Raw genomic sequence first — 22,263 nt, forward strand, 5'->3', positions numbered from 1 at the left:
AATTTTGTGGTGGATAATTTATCTAGATATGATCTGATATCAGTTTGTTCATTATTATGTGATGGATAATATGTTATAAAGTTAAAAAAAAGAACTTCACTATGCAGCTCTGTTTCAGGTTTCTGTGGTAGGCGCCCGAGCTCTTGTTGGGGTTTCAGCTGAGTTTTTGGGCAAAAGCTTTCTCTCTGAGACTTTTTGATGTAAACCTCGTGTTGCCAATCCCTCTCCCTCCCCACTGCTTTCCCCCTGCAGTTTCTCCTGCCTCTTTCAATTTTTTTTTTTTTTTTAAACTTCTTTGCCTGCAGTTTTCTGTTGGAGACTATTCTGGGGGAAAAATTTATCTGGCAAGATTTACTCTTAAGGTTATCAGTTTTAGTCTCATTCTTTGTGCTTGAAAACTAGAACTCTCCTGTTTCATCATGGTGGTGAGTTACTCTAATTGGCTTATATGGCTGCAGATTTGCTTAAACATTTTCTCTGGTGTGGGAGCCAGCAGACTGTGTGTGGTCAGCGTTCATTGTGTGTAAAGCTGACAGAAACTGTTTCTTTTTTGGGATGTTTCAAGTTTCAAGTTTATTAAAATTTTGATATAAACGCAATATCAAATATTTTCAATGCGTATAACAATAAAAGTTTTTTTTTGGGGGGTGGACAAAATAAAACAATTTATACAGGTAAACATACAATCGATGTACACAATTAATTAGTGATACATAGGGAAAGAGGAGTGAACTACAATTGTTAAAGAAAGTAGAAGAACATTTAAGGAAAAACAACATCAGGAGGGAAAATTGGAAATGTTTTACAAATAAAGCTAGGTCTAAAAGTGAAAGGGATCTTTGCTTCTGACAAGAACTATCATTTAAGTTAACACTGAACAAGGTTTGGTGGTTTTGTCGAGCTCAGCCACTGCTGCCCTGAATTGCATGTCAGCAGAACCCATGTTTGATGTGTCCCCTCAGCCTTCATCATCTCAAGCAATTGCTGGTCTGAGTGTAACCATGATGCATAACTTGTTTCTAATCTTTTTCTTTGGACTCAGCCTCTTGTATTAATCTGTTGTTAAAATGTTCTCAGCCTCAGTCTGATGCAGTTTCTCTGCAACATTTTCTTCAGGAACAGGCCCCCAAGAAATGTAGTTTGTCAGAATACCTACAGGCATCCAATGTTTCTACTGTATAGCCACTGGGCATTTTTCTGACACAGTTTTATCAATTAATTCTGATATTTCTATCTCACCTGATAGAGAAACCTCTAGCCTTCCTTATGCTGAGGGAGATGGTCCCACAGTAACCAAAGTGCTTCACAGGGAGTAACTTCCATTATTTATTACTAAAGCTTTAGATATTCTTAATATTGCTCCCTGGTTTCTCAGTCTTCAGCTGCTTCTAATTCTGTCAATTCTATCTAATTCTATATAGTACCAAAAAACATTTAAAATATTTCATGTTCACAAGGCAATTCAGGTTTAAGAGTTGCTAGGGCTATGTCTTATCTTTATTTTTTTTTCCCCCATCTGAAATATATCAATTTGCCAATGGTTGAAGCCTTAATTACTGCTGTAACTAAGAAAACTACCATCCCAGTAGATAATGGGACTGCATTAAAGGATGTTCATGAGAGAAGATTGAAATCTTCATTAAAGATTTCTTTTGAGGTTGCAGCATTGTCTTCAAACTACTACCTGTAGTTTCTTTGCTGTGAGAGCATACTTTTTGTGGGTCCGGCAGCTATCTACTTTAGACATATCCTCAGAATTTCTTCCTTTCCTTTCTTCTGATGTAATTTACGGTGAAATATTGAAAGTAGTGATTCAGCTGGAGGAAGGTTCCAGAGCAGGCCTACGACATTGCCTCTTCATTGATGAAGCTTCTAAGATGCTGGTAGGCCCAGACATAGTTTGGGGGTCCTCATCAGCTGGAGTATTTATATTTTATATTTACATTAGAGGCTCTGGCAGAGACCCATTTACAAAGTATGTATTCTTCCCAATTAATATTTCCAAATTAATAAAGTGTCTTTGCATATTTCTAAATGGGTCTTTACCAGAGCATTCTGGTAGAGACCCATTCTGTAGCATAATTATGTTTAAATCATTTTTATTAATTTTTCAAAAGAATTACATACAACTCAAGCACAAAAGAACATTGACAAGGTACAAAATATATGAGCTGGAATAAACAGAGACTAGTTTAATAGTCTGCTTCTGGCAACTGATGTTAAAGTATTGCAAAATGGTAACCAACAATGACAGACTAAAGACCCCTGTCTAGAGTCCAAATTAGAGAGTGATTGGCGTTCCAATCCCGCCAACTGCATCATCAAGGTTCTCCAAAGAACTATCTTTGGCGCCTGGGCAGACAACCAAGCTTGCAAAATCACAGTCCAACCCATTAGAATAGCTTTGCGAGTGAAAGCTATGCACTCAAGGCATTTCGGGAACATAGTAGGTCTCAGCTGCCATGAACAAGACCAAAACTGGGCCACATGGGTAAAATGTTGATGCCAAAAAGAAGCAATGCGAGAACAGTGCCAAAACATGTGACCCAAAGTAGCATGAGGCGAGGTACATTTTGGGCAGCAGTTCATTGCAGTGAGATGTGCTTTAAAAGCCCTATTCAGGGCAAAGTATGCCCGAGTAAGAAATTTGTAGTGTCTTTCCTTCTCCGTAGCTTGAACCAGCAGCTTGTCACCCTGTTTGATACATTTCTTAAGTAAATCTGCAGGAATTGGTGTATGTAAATCATTGGTCCACTTAGTAGCCAGCGCTTCATAATTAAAATCCCCAGCAAGTTCTTGTAGAAATCTATGGTGGAATCTCAATGGTATTTGTACTTGGGCCGTCAAACATAGTGCTTCTGATAAACGTTCCTGGATCTCCTCTGTCAGTACATCTTCACCAAGGGCAGCAACATAATGCTGCATTTGTAAGTAGAGGTACCAATCTTTGGAGGATAAGCAAAATGTCCTTCTAAGCAATCCAAAAGGTTGCATAGTGCCATCAGCCTGCACCAACTGTGAGAGATAGTGCAGGCCAAGTAGCATAATTAAATGAAATAACTACTTATGAAGCTTATAGGGATGGGTAGGGACAGATTCAATTACCGGTACTTGTGGGGACAGACGGGGACAGATTTGATTCCAGCAGGAATGGGCAGGGACAGGTTTGATTCCACCGGAGATGGGCGGGGACGGGCTTGATTTCTGTCCCTGCGCAACTCTTTACTTTATACGTCAGGGTCAGCAGAGAAACAGACAGAGGAAAAATTCCTAAGAAAGTCCTAAGAGTAAGTCCAAGCACTAGCACATCCTGGGTATGTATGTAAACAGTAATTTTATAACTGTACACATTTAAGAATGTGTGTATTTTCCATTCTGTGGGCTTACTGGATTTTCAAAGGAATACAGTAGTACAAATGTACTTTGATTTGAAAATTACCTCAAGAAACCTGCTATTTAGTGTGCATTGCTTTTCTGTGAAAAATTATGCACATATACTGTATTTGATGTATGTATTGAAATGAAAATCCCACCCACTATAAAAGCAATTCTGTAATCTAGGAGCCTGCATCTATGGTACCTCAATACTAACACACCATATTTGCACGAGGGTTTCTTGAGGTAATTTTCAAATCAAAGTACATTTGTACTACTGTATTCCTTTGAAAATCCAGTAAGCCCACAGAATGGAAAATACACACATAAGTAGTTATTTCATTTATTTTTTTTTTTCCATTATATTTTCAAATTTCATAAAAAGTGTACATAATAATAAAATATATTTGATACATGCATGGTATCACTTTTATATCTATCACAATGTATGTCTGAATTTGATTTTCCCCTTCACCCTCCCCCCACCCCTTCATCACTTTAATATAATTTTTTCAAATTCTATAAAAGTATATAACATGTTTGAATACAATTGATAATTATTCAATATCATATTTATATCTACTGCAATATATTCTGTATAAATTTTATTCATTTTCCCTCCCCCCACCCTTCTATTATCCCTTAATCATTTGTTACATTTTGTATCATATATTATAATATATTATATTTAAATTGTTTTCCTTACCCCCCCTATATGTGTGTCATAAGAAGATCTCTAAAAGAAGAAAGGAAGAAAAAGTATTCTATTATTTAATCATTACAGTATTTTGTCAATGGCCCCCATATTTTTATAAATTTATTATATGTCCCCTTTTGTATTGATATTGTTCTTTCCATTTTAAAAACATGGCATATTGTATTCCACCAAAATGTATAATTTAGGTTGTTGTAATTTTTCCAATTGTTAGTTATATGTTGAATGGCAACCCCTGTCATAATTAATAAAAGTTTATTATTTTCTGGTGAAATTTGACTTTTTTTTCTCATCATTGTTCCAAATAAAATTGTATCATATGATATTGCAATATGATTTTCCATTAATTTATTAATTTGTGGCCAAATTGAATTCCAAAAAATTTTAATATAAGGACAATGATATAATAAATGATCTAATGTCCCTGGTTCTAGATTACAGTGCCAGCATCTATTAGACTTAGAACTGTCTAGTTTTTGCAAACGAGTAGGGGTCCAAAAAGCTCTATGTAATAAAAAGAACCATGTTTGTCTCATAGACGCTGACACTGTACATCCCATTCTCCAAGACCAAATTAGTGGCCATTGAGATGCATTAATTTGATGTCCAATCTCAATGCTCCAAATGTCTCTTAGACCGTTTTTTGGTTTTTTATTCAAATATCCAGATATTAATTTATACCACAATGCGGCTTGATGTCCTAGGAAGTCTGCTTTAAAGCATAAGAACTTTAAACTATATTGATTGTTTAATGATTTCCATTCAGGGAACCCAACCTGAATGGCCTGCTTCAATTGCAACCATTTAAAACTTTGTGTTTTATTAAGACCAAATCTATGTTGCAATTGTGAAAAATCCAGCAGTTTACCTTCTGAAATAATATCATCTAGAGATCTAATTCCTGCAATAATCCAGTTCTTCCACAGGATTTGAGCTCCGCCAATTTTGATCTTGGAGTTTATCCATATGGATTGATTAGTTGATTTATATATTGGGATGGGTGTTAATTTATCAATAAATCTCAATGTTTTCCAAGTATCCATTATTATTTTATTTTCTCTGTATCTTTTAGGTATATTAATACTTGGTAAATGTACTAAATTTAGGGGAAACATAAGGCGCCATTCTAAATATAACCAATCTGGTGCATTATCTATAAGTTCTGGGAGGATCCAATACATACCCTGACGTAGAATATAGGCTTGATGGTACCTATAGAAATTTGGAAAATTTACCCCTCCCTCTTTAATTGATTTTTGTAAGGTTACTAAAGCTATTCTAGATGTTTTACCAAGCCAAAGAAATTTTGTTAAAATTCTATTAAGATTCTTATAAAAGGACCCCTGAAAATAAATAGGTATCATACTCATTTGGTAGCAAACCACAGGCAAGATCATCATTTTAATAGTTTGAACTCTGCCCCACCAAGATATATGTAATGGGTTCCATTGCTCACATAACTCCGTAACTTTTTTTAATACATATTTTTCATTTTCTTTTACAGTATCTTCAATTGTTTTTTTAACTTGAATGCCTAGATATTTAAATCCTTCTTCTTTCCATATGAATGGAAAAGTATCAAATAATCCTTTTACACAGTAAACATTCAAGGGTATAATTTCAGATTTATTCCAATTAATTTTATAACCTGAAAATTTGCCAAACTTATCAATTAATTCCAATAAAGAAGATAAGGTAGACTCTGGATTTCTCAAATAAAGCAAAATATCATCAGCATAAGCCGAAATTTTATATTCCATATCTGAATATGGAATTCCTTGTATCTCCCTCGTTTGCTGTATTGCTAACAATAAGGGTTCTAATACAACATCAAATAACAAAGGAGATAAAGGACAACCTTGTCTAACTCCCCTCTGCAATTGAAAACCATCAGATATCTTATTATTAATATTTAATCTTGCAATCGGGAAGCTATACAATGTTTTTACCATTTGTATGAATCCAGAACCTATACCAAACCATTCTAAAGCCTGATACATAAAATTCCATTCTACCCTATCAAATGCTTTCTCAGCATCTAATGAAACTGTAAATGCCGGTTCATCCATTTTTTTTGACAAGTTTAGCATGTGAAATAATAGTCTAGAGTTATTGGAGGAATGTCTTTTAGCAACGAAACCCGTTTGATGCATATCTATAATATGTGGGAGAGCTTTGGCTAATCTCAAAGCCAAAATTTTCGCCAAAAGTTTATTATCAACGTTTATCAAAGATATAGGCCTGTAGTTTGAAACCAAAGTAGGATCTTTATTTGGCTTAGGCAAAACAATTATTATTGATTCAGCCATAGTACCTTTTATATTACCTTTAATAAGTTGTGTCTGATATAATTTTAATAAATGTGGGGAGAGGATATTTTGAAATGTTTTATAAAATTCTACTGTGTAACCATCACCACCTGGAGCGGATCCAACTCTAAGAGATCTCAATGCTGTTTCTAATTCTTTTAATGATATAGGTTCTTCTAAACTTCGTTTTATATGATCAGGAATCTTAGGTCCATTTATTAGATCTAAAAATTTTTTTCCATCTTTTTGTTTCTCCAAATAAGGTTCGGAAGAATATAGATCCTTATAAAAATTTAAAAATTGTTTTAATATTATATTTGTTTGATTTGTTATTATACCATTATCATCTTTAATTCCATTAATAATTGTTCTCCTTTTTTTTGCCTTAAGATAATTTGCTAATAATTTTCCCGCCTTATTAGAATTTCCATAATACATCGCTTGTTTGGAAAACAAATCTTTTCTTATCATTTTTGAAGTTAATTCATTATATTTACCTTTTACTTTCAAAAGAGCTTGCAAAACTTCATATTCCCATTTGCTTATCAATTTAGCTTCTAATATTTTTATTTCTTTTTCTAATTCTATATGTTGTTTTTTAATTTGTTTCCTAATAAAAGCTGAATATGATATGATATTACCCCTCATAGTTGCTTTAAATGCATCCCATACATTTTCTATAGATGTATCTTCCACTAAATTTATTTGAAAAAATTCATTAATTTGTGTTTTAAAATTTTCCAAAAATTTGTCATCTACAAGCAATGCATTATCAAATCTCCAAAGAGGTCTATTATTTTCTAATTGATCTAATTGTAATTCTATCCATATTCCTGCATGATCCGAAATGATAATAGGATCAATGGAGGCTTTACTCACTTGTTGCACTTTATTTGTTGAAACAAAAATATAATCTATTCTTGAAAATGATTTATGAACCTGTGAACAAAATGAATATTCCTGATCATTAAAATGAAGAATACGCCATATATCTTTCAAATCACATGATCGAACTAAATTATCTAGACCTAAAGATTTAATATTTTTACCTGGTTTTTTATCTAATATTGGATCCATTACAGCATTAAAATCTCCAGCCACCACTAAATTAGAGGCAGCCAGTGGTAATAACATATTTTGTAGCTTTTTGAAAAATTCTGATTGATTCGAATTAGGGGCATATATATTAAATAACGTCAGGGTATCATTTCCCATACCTATATCGATATGTATCCATCTTCCATGTGGATCTGAATTTTTTATCTTTATATTGGCCATACATTTTTTATTTATAAGGATTGCAACCCCTGCTTTTTTACCCACTGCTGGAGCAAAAAAACATTCTTTTATCCATCCACCTGATAATTTTTGTGATTCCTTCATATTAAGATGGGTCTCTTGCAGACAATAAATATCTGCATTTTGTTTTTTTAAATATGTTAATATTTTTTCCCTTTTAATTACATGATTCAGGCCATTGACATTAATAGAATATATTTTAAAAGACATTATATATTTTAATACTTTTCATTTTCTTATTCTTCCTCTCCTCTTTCATATTTAATAACCAAAAAATTTTCTTTATGACACACATATTAAACCCTAATGTATCTCCCTTAATTATTCTAATAAATTTTCTTCTTATCCCTCCCTTTCCCACCCAATACATTGGCTGCTTAAGGATACACATTGGAAATATAATCCTAACATTCTCCCCATTCCAGGCAATCAATATACAATTGTTTAAACAAATTTCCCTTCTATCTATCTATATTGATCTTTTATATTTATTTAATCATTTTTCATAACATTTTATTAATGTATCATTTTCCATTTAACAATATGTTAATTTGTATTTCCTTAGTATTATGATTTCAACATATAATTATTTTAAACTTATATGCAGTGTATTATTTAATAATTTTCATATATTCTGTTCTTTCTTTCATATAATTATTATTGTCTTTTCTTTGTATTGTTTTCCTCCATTTCTTCAATATTTCGATATGTTGTATTTCCTAATTTTTCATAGAGTCTTCAAAACCTTTTTAATATATTTTTTTAATATATCATAGGTTCTGGTTTAGAAAGAAACTCTTTTAGTTTTTCGGGATCCTCAAAATATAACGACTTGTCTCCAGATGACACTCTCATTTTCGCTGGATAGTATAGACCATATTTAAATCCTTTTTCTTTGAGTAGAGGTCTCATATCTAGTAGTCTTTTCCTTTTAGTTGCTGTGTTTTTGGCGAAATCTGGTAAAAACCATAATCTTGATCCTTTATAGTTTAAGTTTTTATCTTTTTTTGCAGCATTTAGTATCTCTAGTGCTTGTTGGTATCTCAACATTTTGAAAATGATTGGTCTTGGTCTGTTTTTATTTTCTGAATTTTTTATTGGGATTCTATGTGCCCTTTCAATTTCAATTGTTTGTTTCAAGTCTAATTGTAGAATTTTTGGAATTAAATTTTCAAGGAAAAGGATAGTATTTTTTCCCTCTAGATTTTCTTGTATTCCAAAGAGTTTGATGTTCTTTCTTCTTCCTCTATTCTCGTAATCCTCCAGTTGATCTTTTAATTTGTTTAATTCCAAGTTGTCGTTTTTACATCTTTTTGATTCACATTCTATAATTTCCATTTTTGATTCTAATTCAGTTGTTCTTTTGTTGTTGACTTCCATTTGTCTATGTATATTTAAAATTTCTTCTTTCATTTCAGACATATTAGTAATAGTTTCTTTCAGCATTTGTTTGATTTGTTTTAATTCTTCCATGACTTCAGCTTTGCTTAATGTGTCTGATTCTTCGATAGGAAGTGGTATTTTACTTGGTGTTATTTGTTCTTGTTTCTGTCTTTTTGCAGATGTACCTGTCTCATTTTTGTTTTGTCTAGTACTTGCCATTTTATTGTTCTCTTTTCCTTGTTTATTATTATTTCTTGTATTTAAATCTTTTAGATTTGGTATTCTTAGGTTTTTAATCTCTTTTCTTCCAAGATTTTGTTATATCTTTGAATTAGAAATTTTTCTTTTTAAGTTCTTTTCTTTTTCCTTTACCTATGTTAGTTTGAAAATTCTTTTCTCATTTTCACTTTTTCAATGATGTAGGGGAACTCTTTTTTTTTTTTCTCTCCTCTTACAAGCCCAATCGCAGCTCTGATTAAGGAGAGCAACCCTTTATTAGAGTTATTTTTTCTATTTTGACCAGCTTTAAGCAATTTTCTTCTGTTTTTTATCAGCGTCTCTCAAATTCCTCAATATCTTGCTGTTTCAGTTTTTTAAAGTTCCGTTGAACCTTTTTTTTTCTGTCTCCTCTCTCACAAGCCCAATCGCAGCTTTGCCAGAGGAAATTGATATTCAGTTCAGTTCAGTATTTGTTTTTTATTAATAAGCTGACATTTATTTGTCTTCAGTGCTTCAGCACCCAATTTCTAAGAGAAATGTAAGTCCTCCTCTCTCTCAGTTTTTTTAATCCCCTTTTTTATCAAAGAATAATTTTTTTTTTTCAATATAACTGGTCAGAACACAAATTCCTTTTTATATTTTTTCCAATCAATACTGATCTTTCACTTGTACTTCGCTGGTTTCAACGCTTCACTCAATTTCTATGAAACCGCCAAAATCACAAATGGTTTTCTGCCTTCCCGTTTCTTGTCTGCACTTATCTCACTTCAACTGCCTCAATTCAGGTTATATTTTTTTTTTTTTTGGCTATATTTGATCAGATCACATTCTGGTCTTTCACATTCAACAGTATCAGTACTGCTGCAAAGTCTTTCGAATCAGTTGAAATACAGACAGTTCTCAACTTTCCTGACTTTAAACAGCTTCCTTTTTATGTTTCAGTATATATTTGTTCAGACTATAAACTTTTCTCCTCTATTTCGCCAAACTGTTCAATCACGTATACCACGCGGTTTCAGCGCTGCATTCAAACTTCAATAAACCGCCAGCACAAACGGTTCTATGTCTTCCCGACTCTCATCCGCACAAATCTCGCTTTAAATATAGTAATTCGGCTTTTTTTTTTTCTTTAGTTATATTTTGTTAGAACATATTCATTCTTTACTTTTCCTCAATCTAACATATATCTCATAGTCTATTGAAATCGCCGACATTGACAGCTCTCTGCTTACCGATTCCCTTCAGCTTTTTTTTTTTTTAGTTTACGTTCGTCTCTCCGTCTCAGCGCTGCTTTCAAGCCTCTCCAAGCATCCGAAATCACAGACTACTTTCTCAATTCCCCTCAGCTTCTTTGTTATATTTGATCAGAATATAAGCACATACTTCAGCGCTGTATTCAATTCTATGTAACCGTCAGCTCAAACGGCTTTCCGTTTTTCCGTCTCCTGTCTGCACATACCCTTCTTCAAATATCGCAATTTAGGATTTTGTTTTGTATCTTTTATTCAGCTTTCCGTATATAAATTTATATACTATTATTTTGAAGGAAAAATAAATTTTTCTTTATTTCATTGCCTGAATGGTGAGGAGCTTCAGGATCACACCTCCATCCGTGCTCGCGCTAAGCCACGCCCCCTAGTTATTTCATTTAATTATGCTACTTGGCCTGCACTATCTCTCACAGTTGGTGCAGGCTGATGGGTCTCCCACATACCCGTGTAACTTTCAAAATACTGTAGGTAATGTGCACTCTTTGTGCATTTAGATGTCTTCACTTATATCAGCACTATGAGTGGGGTAACTGGATGCCTAAATGTTAGGCATGTTGATACCAGATTACCTGTATACTAGTATTCTTTAATGGTACCTGGTCACCTATATGCTGTTATAGAATAGGCTCCTACCATGCAGCCTCGAGGTACCTAAATGGAGGCACCCAGTTGTACAAGGGCCCCCTAAGAATGAAAATATATATAGGCTGTATACAAGTATTTCTGCTTGGATTTTGAGGAGGCATTTTTTGTAAAAGTTGATTCCTTTGAAAATTATTCTCATGAACACATGGCTTTCTTTATATAAATATTTGAATACTCAAAGGTGGTGTCATCTGTATAGTATAAACCAGTAAATATCAGTTGACATACCATATTATGTGCTAATGTATCTTTATTTCACTATAATTTGCTGCTTTAATTTTATATTTTAATTTACTAAGATTTACATTTATTTTATTTAGTGTAATCTGAGATTGTTAATTTATACTAAACTTTGATTAGCTAATTCACTATATACAAATGTCCTTGGGTGAACTTCACAACATCATCATTTTATTTTTGTCAGGACGAACATACAATGATCTAAACCAGTACCCTGTATTTCCATGGGTATTAACTAATTATGAATCAGAAGAGCTGGATCTGACCTTACCTGGCAACTTCAGGGATCTTTCAAAGGTATATGTCAACCTTTCTTATTAAAGGAAGCAGTCATTGTTACTTTAATTATTTGATATTAATTTCTTTGTATAATAAAGACATTTACTATATTCTATAGAAAGCTGTTTTTCATTTAATAAGACTCGGAAACCTTAACCTACAACAAACAATATAAACCAACCCTAAGAATACCAATTATTTTATGGATATATTTTTCTCTGACGACAAGCAGGCAGTACATTCTCACATATGGCTGGCATTGTCCATGGAGCCCAGCATGGGAATGTACCAAAATGTACTGCCACTTTAAAATGTTAGCACTGTCCATACTGCACATGTGCCTTCCCACTCTGAACTGGTGGCAGATCCTGGCAGGGCACGTGAATATTAACACCCCCACGTCTTATATTTGAGTCAACATTTTTTCCTCCTTTTTGTGGGAAAAAGGGTACCTCATCTTATACTCTGATCGACTTATATTCGAGTATATATGGTACCCTTTTTCTACCTTTGTTGTCTTGACATTTTGTTTTTCCATCATGTTGGTCCCAGTTTCTTTTCTGTCTTTCTGTGTCTTCTACTAATTTTCTTTCTATCCATTTGACTTTTCTCATCTCTCCTTGCTTGTTTTATTTCCGCACTACACCTCTCTGATTTACTGATTATACCCTTTTAGCTTTTTCTTCCTTTTTACTTTTCTGCCCCTGTCTACTCAAATTTCACCCTCCTTCTCACCTTTTATTTTTCAAATTTCATCTCCTCTCATGCTCTAGCACTCCCATTTCAAATCTCACTCTTTCCCTAGCCACCTATTGCCTGCTATCTTTCATCTATACCTTTCATCTCACTATTAAATTTCTACCTTTGTACTCGCTATCCTTCTCTCACTCATCTCCTTACCACCCCTCCCCTTGATCTCTCCCACATGGTTCTACCATTTCTAGTATCTCCCATCCATCTGCTCTTATAACTCAGCGTCTCCTCTACCTTTCCTCTTCCCTCCCCTTCTTCCATCTTCCTGGCCCATCTCTCTTCCCTCCCCCTACGTGGTCCATCTCTCCTCTCTCTCCCCATCCAGTTCTGCTCTCTCTTTCCTGCTGTTCTTCCCCTGCTATCTAATATATCTCCCTCCCTTCCCTATCCAACATTTTTATCTCTTTTCCCTCCCTGTACAGCATTTATCCCACCCTTCTTCCTATGCCCAGGACCAACATGGTCTTGCTTCCTGACAGCAGCTCTTCCAGCATCTCTCTCTTCCCTCCTGCATCCAGTATCTATCTACTATCTCTCTCTCTCCACCCCCCCCCCCTGTTTTGGTTCTATGATTTCTTTCTCCAGGCTCTTCAACCTTACCTCTGGTCCAGCATTTCCCCCGCAAGTTAACTTAAAGTAGCTCTAGGGAGCCCAGCACCTCTTCCCCTTCTCCTCAGCACAGTCCAATGTTTCCCTCCCTTTCCCCTCACCTTTTAGTCTGCAAAGGCCAATTCCCACAGCAGTAACTCAGACCAGCTGCCTAGGAGCTTTCTCTCTGTCACATTCTGCCCCCTCTCCTCCCCCCAATGCAACTGTCAACACAGCAGAGTAAAATCTTCAAGGCAGCCAATAGGAGAAACTACCATAGGAGATGAATTTTGTGGCTCAGAGGGTGAGTGGGAAGGGTAGGGTTGGGGCAATGTTGGTCCATGCTGGAAGATAGATGTGAGATGTTAGGCCACAGGACCCCCTGGAGCTATGGAGCTCAGGAGCCAGTAGATGACATGACATCATCACAACAGTACATTTTGGCCCCCTGACCTCCTTGCGCCTGAGACACGTACCTATTGGGCCTACCCTTTAATCTGGGCTTGCTTCCATCTATATCGGCCTCATGAAATCAAACCAAAATTAGGCCAAATCAGTAAAAAAAATAGCTCATAAAATAGCTGGCTTGCACAGATTTGAAAAATAGTCAAGGGTTTAATTTTATATAGCTTCAAGACAGAAAAATGCATAACTGAATAAAAGTGCACATTATGAGGCTCATTTTCAGAAAAGAAAATCATCACAAGAAGTGGCGTAAAGGAGCAGATGGATGTTTTTATTGTCAAACCCTTCCAATTTGCTATTTTTGAAACCTTTTTTCTAGACAAATTGATATGCTATTCATCTACAGTTTGTCTAAATCTCAAGGGGGGACACATGTTAGAGGCGTTCTAGGTAAGTCTAGGACAAGCTTATGACCTGGATGTTTTTCTACTATAATCAATAAATGATCAAGGTATAAAAAGACCACAATTGTTGTAATGCAAAAGATCTCAAAACATAGGAAGAAAAGACCTCTATGCCAACAGACATTATGGGGCTCATTTTGGAACAAGAAAAATGTCCAAAAAGTGGCATAAAGTAGCAGATGGATGTTTTTTTTCTCACCAAACCCTTCCAATTTGCTATTTTTGAATTCCATTTTCTAGACAAATTTCTATGGTGGTTGTCTGTAGCGTGTCTGAATCTGAAGGGAGCATGTTGGAGGCATGGTTTTCATGAGACTAAGGCAGGTTTATTATTTGCATGTTTTTCTGCAATAATTGAACATTTTTTAAAATGTCCAAGGCACAATTTGGACATCTGGGGCAAGATCAGTTTTAACAATGAATAAGTGATAAACTGACCAGACGACCACTGGAGGAATATAAGCATGACCCCCCACACTTCCCCAGTGGTTACTGACCCCCCTCCCACCCCCACTCCCAAACCTGCCTAAATGATAGCTTCAGATATTATGGCCAGTCCTAGTAGAGCAGCAGCAGGTTCCTAGAGTAGCTTAGTGGGTAGTGCAGTGGACTATAGAGATGGGGGTCCCAGGCCCATATCCCACTCTAACTACTATACTTAGGGTAGATTATATGGTAGATTTTATGTAAGGTTCAATGCAGTGCCCTCTGAGGTACCCCACTGCTCAGCAAGGGATGTCTGTGTGGCCAGACTACTACAAATGCTGGCCCCTCCCACATCCCAAATGGCTTGTTTTGTGTGTCTTTCTTCGGGATGTGGGGAGTTCCCCCCCAAAAAAAAAATGGTTCAGAAAGTTAGTTGTACATCTGAAAAAAGCCATTTGAGCATGTTTAGTACAAGATTGTTGTGAATTTTCTGCAAAACATCCAAACTTGGATTAGAATGTTATATCGAAAATGACCCGCTATATGTCATACAAAAAAGCAATGCAAGACTAGCCCATTATGACTAAATTTAAAGACAAAAAGGATTGCAGTTCTTTGAAGGGTGTACCTGCAGTTTCTTATGGAAAGATCTTCTTGCAGAAGCTGCAGGAAATTAAATTAAATTGTGTCTGATAATATACCCCAGGCATACCAGCAGGACTAACTGTAAACTAGTCTGTGGTTTATGGTGCATTATGTTTTTCTTTATATTATACAAAACAAGAATGTTTACCTAAAACTAGGTTTGTTTTTTTAGCTAATATGAACTCAGCTGTTTTTGCTCCAATGGTTTTTTTTTTTCTGTGTGTTTGCTGCTTTATTTATGAGTAATCGAGATCTATTTGCTATACCTAGTACATTTTGACAGATTTTTCACTCTTCTGCCACTCTTCACTTAATTGGAGATTAGAAAAAGACACTGGAGCAATCAAGATCCATTATGAAAAATCCTTCTTCCTATCAGACATATCAGGTTCAACTTATATTTATAATGTATACGAACCTAAGACCATAAGCATTGCCATTAAGCCCAGTATCCTGTTTCCAGCCATTCCAGGTCCAAGTACCTGGCAAGATCCAAAAATAATTTATGCTGCTTATCCTTGGTATAAACAATGGATTTTCTCAAATTCATCTTAATAATGGACTTTACTTTTAGGAACATGTCCAAACCTTTATTAAACCCCACTAAGCTAGAAAGTTTTACCATATTCTCTGGCAACAAAGTCCAGAGTTCAATTACACGTTATATAATGAAATATTTCTCCAATTTGTTATATATTTACTACTTACTAGTTTAATTTTGTGTGCTTCCTAGTCCTTGTGTTTTTGGAAATAGTAAACAAGCAATTTATGTCTATCTCTTCCACTCCACTCGGTATTTTATAGAATATGCAAAGCTTTGGAAGAAAAGCAAGTCTGGGGACTAGCATCTTCCTACCTGCAAACTCACTTCGTTCTGCACAACCCCACACGAACAACCAGAAACAAAAACATCTTTGCCTACCCAAAGATCTCAGGCTGCAGATACAAATCCTTCCTGGATAGAACCTTCATGTTCCAAGCGAATAGACAACAAGTCTGGTTGCGAAACTGCATAAATGAACCCAAACTGACTTACAATGCATTCTGAAAAGCAATAAAAACCGCCCTATTTGACAAATTCATTGACTAAAACAGACCACCCTTAAACTAAAACAAACCCCCCTGTAATCGCTATTCAATCTCTCAGGAAGCTCCAATTTTCATGTATTCTCTACCCATGGAACTTAAATTAGTATGTACCTTGTTTATGTAACTTTTCTATTTTAGGCTCCTTATCATTCGCTAACTGTCCAGCCTTCTTTCAATGTGAACCGCCTAGAAGTCGCCTGACTATGGCGGTATAGAAAAATAAAGTTATTATTATTATTACATAGCATATAAGCAGAAGAGTCACTTTATTTTTTGCACTGGGATATGGCTGTGCCTTATGAGAAACTGAATTCAGGATTAAGAAAATAAGAACATTTTGAGTGGTAAAACCACAGTGGACTTTGAAATTTGAACCTTTATGAGGAAGATAAGAACTGACTGAATTTCAGGCTTCTCAAGCAAGTCTTAGATTAGATATAACTTTAGGCGTTAGCTGTTTATTGATACACTGAGCACTTTGGTTTGTATTGAATGTATTGTTGAATAGATTGAATGTTGTTTTTAAGGATAGATGAAGCATTTTAACATGATGAATTGTTGAAAAAAAAAAATATTTTTTTTAAATGGTATTTTCAATAAAGAATTGATTTAAAAGTAATGAGTTTTTATAGACTTTTATCATACCTCAGCTGTCTCTTCTCCAGGCTGGAGGGAAATTTTCGAAAGAACATCCAAGTCTGAATTGGGGCATCCTGCTCATAAAGTCCAAAAACTGTCCATCTCATAGCCAGAATTTCCTGTTCAAAAAGATGTTCTTGTGCTGAAAACATCCAAAATGAACCATCATTTGCCAAACTGAAACATCCAAAATATGAACACACACACAAAAAAAACCAGGCACAAAAACTTTTCTTGCATGATTTATACAAAAATAGACACACAGATGTTTCTGCAGAGCAGATGGGCAGCCTAGTAGTCAGTGTAGTGGACTTTAAACAAAAAACCCAGGTACAGATAAAAGTACTATACCTAAATTACACCACTACAATAGCCATAATGCTTGGAGGTGGCTTATAAATTCAGGTACAGTAGATATTTCTACGTGGCAGGAGGGCTCACATATTTGTACAGAAATAAGAGTTAAAGTGGGAGTTATACTGGGATATCATTGTTCAAAGTCTACTACACTGACCACTAGGCTGCTCCTTATACTTGTTTGCTGTTCTATTAGGAATGACCATAATACCTGAAGCTGTCATAGAGCCTGGTATCCACTGTCACTTTCACTTCATAGAAGGGCTAGGAAGGAGTCAGAAACCAGTGGGAGATTAAGGAGGGGTCATGCCATCATCCCTTCAGTAGTCAGCTGTTCAATCAGACCACTATTTTGTACCCTAGACATGATTTAAACAGATCTAGATACAAACATCCTTCATTTTTGACTTGGATGTTTCTTCCCATTTCATTATCACTAAAGACATTCTAATTATGGGCTCCCAAAACAAGCTTCCAACACACTCCTGTGTTGTTTGGATGAACTGCAGTGTAAAATTCTGCCTTTTGAAAATTGCAATTTGAACATTTTTGGCAAATAGATATTTTTCTTGGACATTCTGAAACATCTATCTGCTTTGATAATGAGCACCCTAGATTCTCTTTACTTTCCTCATAGGGAAGTTTTCTCATTCCCGTTATAATTTTCATCACCCTTATTTGTACCTTTTCTGTTATATCTTTCTTGAGATGTGGTGATCAGAATTGCACACAGTATTCAAGGTGAGGTTGCACCATAGAATAATACAAAGACATTATAATATTCTTAGTTTTGTTCTCCATTCTATTTGCTTTCTTAGCCACTGCTGCACACTGAGAAGAAATAGTCAACATATCATCAGTGATGATATTCAGATTCTTTTCCTGGTTCAAGGATGCATTATAGTTGGATAGCATGCAATGCAAACTGAAAAGAATTAATATTGATACACAGATGATCTTTTCAGTAACATGCCATCATAAACTCTGCTTGTTTTCTCTGTCTACAAGATACACACTGAATTTACAGACATATGATGATTTGTGTATGTACATTCTATAGAGTTTATTCCTAAAAGACACAGATTGTCTGAATTTGACATAGTTTATTGTTCCTGTCCATTAGAGCATAAATAGGAACCTTTACTCATTTACTTCCAGTCATGCTTCTGGTTCAATAAGGTTGGTTCATCACAAGTCAAGCTCTTACTGTTATTGACATGTGCATGAGATTCTACACATACCCACTCACTGAACAGAATTATATTAATAATAGTGAAAGTATTAGATTGACAGATGATGATAAGGAAACCATTTTTCAAAATGACTCTGCTGCCTTGAGGAAAGGAAGTGAAAATGCCTCAAAGCATCTAACTGTAATAATACAAATGAAGGTACTGAAGTGTGAATACTTGTGGTAACCCATGTTATTCTGCAAACATTCTTTTATTGTGCTTAATGGAGTTTATTTGGTTGAGCAATTAAATTCATAAGCAAAGAAGAGGTAGCTCATTCGGGCTATCGGGGCTTTGGTAGGTGTTGGCATTTGAATCAGATGCCTCCAAAAGGACAACTTTAAGAGTAGAGAGCACCTGAGAATTGGTGGAGGAGGCAGCTCATTCACAGATCCACCTGGAGAGTGAGATTGGGGCTCTGGCAACCGGTGGCACTCAATGTCAGACGCCACTGCTGGGACAACTTTAAAAGTAGAATCCAGGATCTCCCTACTTATAGAAGACCAGCAATAGGGATGCCCCAATCAGCATCCGGCATATTAAAGTCACCTATTAGTAAAACTTCCCCCTTTTTAGATATATTCTGAATGTCCACTATTAATTCTCTGTCTACTCTGTCTGTGAAGGAGGCCTGAATATCACACCAATGTCAATATATTTACCATTCCCTCTTTCCAAATTGATCCACAGTGCCTCTTCCTTGCCCTGCAGATCCTGAAATTGTATGGCTTTAATATGATCTTTAGCCAAAAGGACTCGGATACTGTGAAAAACCAACTGCAATAAATAACACTTCCACAATGGTCAGATGCACACTGTCTGATGGTATATTGAAAATTAAGGTGCAGATTGAGAAGTCAATTCTCAAAGGAGGAAAAAGCCTCAGACAAGGGCCCTCCCACCTCCACAATGGTTGAATAGTGGTGGTGGAGCTTTCACCTCACTGGCTAAAAAACCTCCTTTAATTAAAAAGACACTGCACTGCTTTAAGGTGTAATCGCAAATGAATATACTGTGTGATAGATGAAAAATATCAACTTATCTATCACACAGTATATTCACCATTGTGGAGGTGGGAGGGCCCTTTTCTGAGGCTTTTTCCTCCGTTGAGAATTGACTTCTCAATCTGCACCTTAATTTTCAATATACCATTAGACAGTGTGCATCTGACTATTGTGGAAGTGTTATTTATTTTAATATGATCTTTAACATATAATGCTACTTCCCCTCATTTTCTTCCTACTCTGTCATTCCTGAACAGATTATAGTCCTGGTATGACTACATCCCAGTCTCCATAAACCAGGTCTCCGTGATCACCACTTTATCCAACTCATCTTCTTCCAGCACAGGATCTTGTTTGCCATCCCTTAAACATTAGTATATACTGTTTTCCAAACGTTGTTCCCTTTTCTCTTACCTGAGGGCTTATACTGACCTGGGGGCTTTTATCACCTTACCCCATCACTTCTAGTTTAAAGCTGTCTTCAGTAGATTAGCCAGCATGCTGCCAAAGACACTTCTTCCCTTCTTTGATTGATGCATACCATCCCTGCTCAGCAGCCCTTCGAAAATCATTCCATGGTTTAGGAAACCAAAACGCTCTCTATGACACCATCCACCATTCATCTCCAGGATTCAAACTTCTCTGTCATCCTCCCTGTCATACCACTTACACACCAGTCTAGTTCACCTTCTCTCCCGGAGCCACAAAGTCACTTTTAATAGTTTGCAGTAGTACCTGGCAGTATCATTAGTGCCAATGTGGATGAGCAGCAACAGATAATAGTCATCAGGCTTGATGAGTCTCAGCAAGCTCTCCGTAACATCTTGGATTTTGGCACCATGCAGACAGCATACCTCCCAGGACATCATGTTTGGTCTGCAAATGAACACTTCTTTACCTCTCAGAAGGGAATCACCAACCACCACTACCTTATGCCTTCTAGTGGTCACGGATCCAGTAATTTTTGAAATTTCAAGCTTTGGTCCTTCCTCTCCCTGGTTTGTTTTCATCTCCTCCACTTCCAGGGCAGCATACCAGTTCTTTAGTTCAAGGGCAGGAGGAGTCACAGTACCAATCTTGCAGGGTTCCGTGATCTGAGTCTAGCTGTCTTCCTTCAGCACAGCCTCTTCTTCCCCACTGCTGGAAATCTTTGATGCCTCATGAACCATTTCATCAATGTACCACTCATTCTCATGGATGCTTCTCAGTTTTGCCATCTCCTCTCTCAGCTCCTTTACTGCTTTCAATCTCATTGATCACTGTGTTCTCTTCAATTACTTACAACAAATAGGTCTTACTTACATTGCCCTATGTCACACACTGTGATAAGAACATAAGAATTGCCTACTGGGACAGACCAAAGGCCCATGAAGCTCAGTTTCCTGTTTCCAACTGTGGCCAACCAAGGTCAGAGGTACCTGGCAAGATCCCAAAGAGAAAAACAGATTTTATGCTGCTTATCCTAGGAATAGGCAATAGATTTCCACCAAGCCATCTCAATATCCCTCAACTCATTTTCTAACCCTTACAACACTGGTTCAGGAGTTCCCCGAGGCTCAATACTATCACCTCTTTTATCTAATCTTTTCTTAGTACTTTTGTTAATGGTGCAATCACTTGACTTCACCATATATGTTTACATGGATGACATTCAAATTCTCTACACATTTGACGCCTGCTCCCCCTACAGAATTACAAATAACAATAACCCCACTCACATCACAAAGTGGTTGATTCAAAACAAACTCAAATTAAATCCTGATAAATTAAAATCCATTATTTTTGCCATACAGGTTAACCTGCTCTTACCCATTCTGCTTCATAGTGTTCCCATTCCTTTGGCTACATCCACCCGCATTTTAGGTATAACATTAGATTCTCAACTAACCTTTAGCCTACTGCACATGTAGTAAAATGTTCCTCCTTCAAACAATGTATGATTTGGTCAATTCACTCTACTCTTTCCTTCAGCAAGTTGACTATTGCAATTCCCTCTACCCAGGTTTAAGGCAAAAATATCTTCTTAGGCAGAAGGTGATCCATAACACAACCATTAGACTAATCCACAATGCTCAAAAATACTCTTCTTAAAAAATCACCTGCTTCCTGTCACCAATTAGATCAAATACAAAACACTAATTTTTAAAGTACTAAGTTCAGGAGAACCTGCATACCTCAAACATCTCACCCTATATATCCCTTCTAGACCTTTCAGATCTGCCCACCAGAACCAGCTTGCAATTCCCACATATCGTGAAATAGTACATGAACACATCCGATATGCAGGTTTCTCAGTCCACAGTCCTCAGCTCTGAAACTCTTTTCCTGTATTTCTGTGACTTCAGGCATCTTTAGTTATTCAAATCTGAGCAGAAAACCTTCCTCTTTAAAGACACCTACTCATAATTTTCTCCAGAGTAACCCTCTCTCTCATTTTATGGATGAGCCTCAGCAGACACAGCACCCTTCTCCCCCCCCCCCATTCCCTTGTATTGCTAACCTCCCTATGCTATCAGAGATTTGTAGTTCTACCTTCACTTTCATGTCAGTGTTTTATCCCCTCAACCACTTCCTCTTTCCCCTATATCTAGATTGTAAGCCGCCTAGAAGGCAAGACCACAGTGCAGGATAATAAAACTATAATAAACTTGAAATTATTAATTCAGTCATGTACATACATACATATAAAGGCCATTAGTCTAAACATTTAAGTGCATAATAGGCACATAACTATTAGTATCTGTTTTACAGAATTGCCCATGTTGAGTTAATGTGGCAATGGGATATTCAGGCAACTGTGTCAGGCTGAAATTTAGCACTTGATTCCAGGAGGACCTTTTTGGTTCAGAGAAAAAGCTGGAACACATAGATATAAAGATGAACCTGAACATTCTGATTGCATTTGCTATTGGTACAATGCCATCTA

The 22,263-nt window shown here is 36.0% G+C and overlaps 1 protein-coding gene across 1 annotated transcript in view; it reads left to right on the forward strand.

The window, feature by feature from the left end:
* Positions 1 to 22,263, forward strand: part of NBEA (neurobeachin) — an 812,633-nt gene that overhangs the window by 670,535 nt on the left and 119,835 nt on the right. The window contains 1 exon segment of the mRNA XM_033948014.1: positions 11,641 to 11,753. Within this exon segment, the coding sequence (XP_033803905.1) occupies positions 11,641 to 11,753 (113 nt within the window).

Source organism: Geotrypetes seraphini, chromosome 6 (genome assembly GCF_902459505.1).
Source record: "Geotrypetes seraphini chromosome 6, aGeoSer1.1, whole genome shotgun sequence".
Classification (NCBI taxonomy): Eukaryota; Metazoa; Chordata; class Amphibia; order Gymnophiona; family Dermophiidae; genus Geotrypetes; species Geotrypetes seraphini.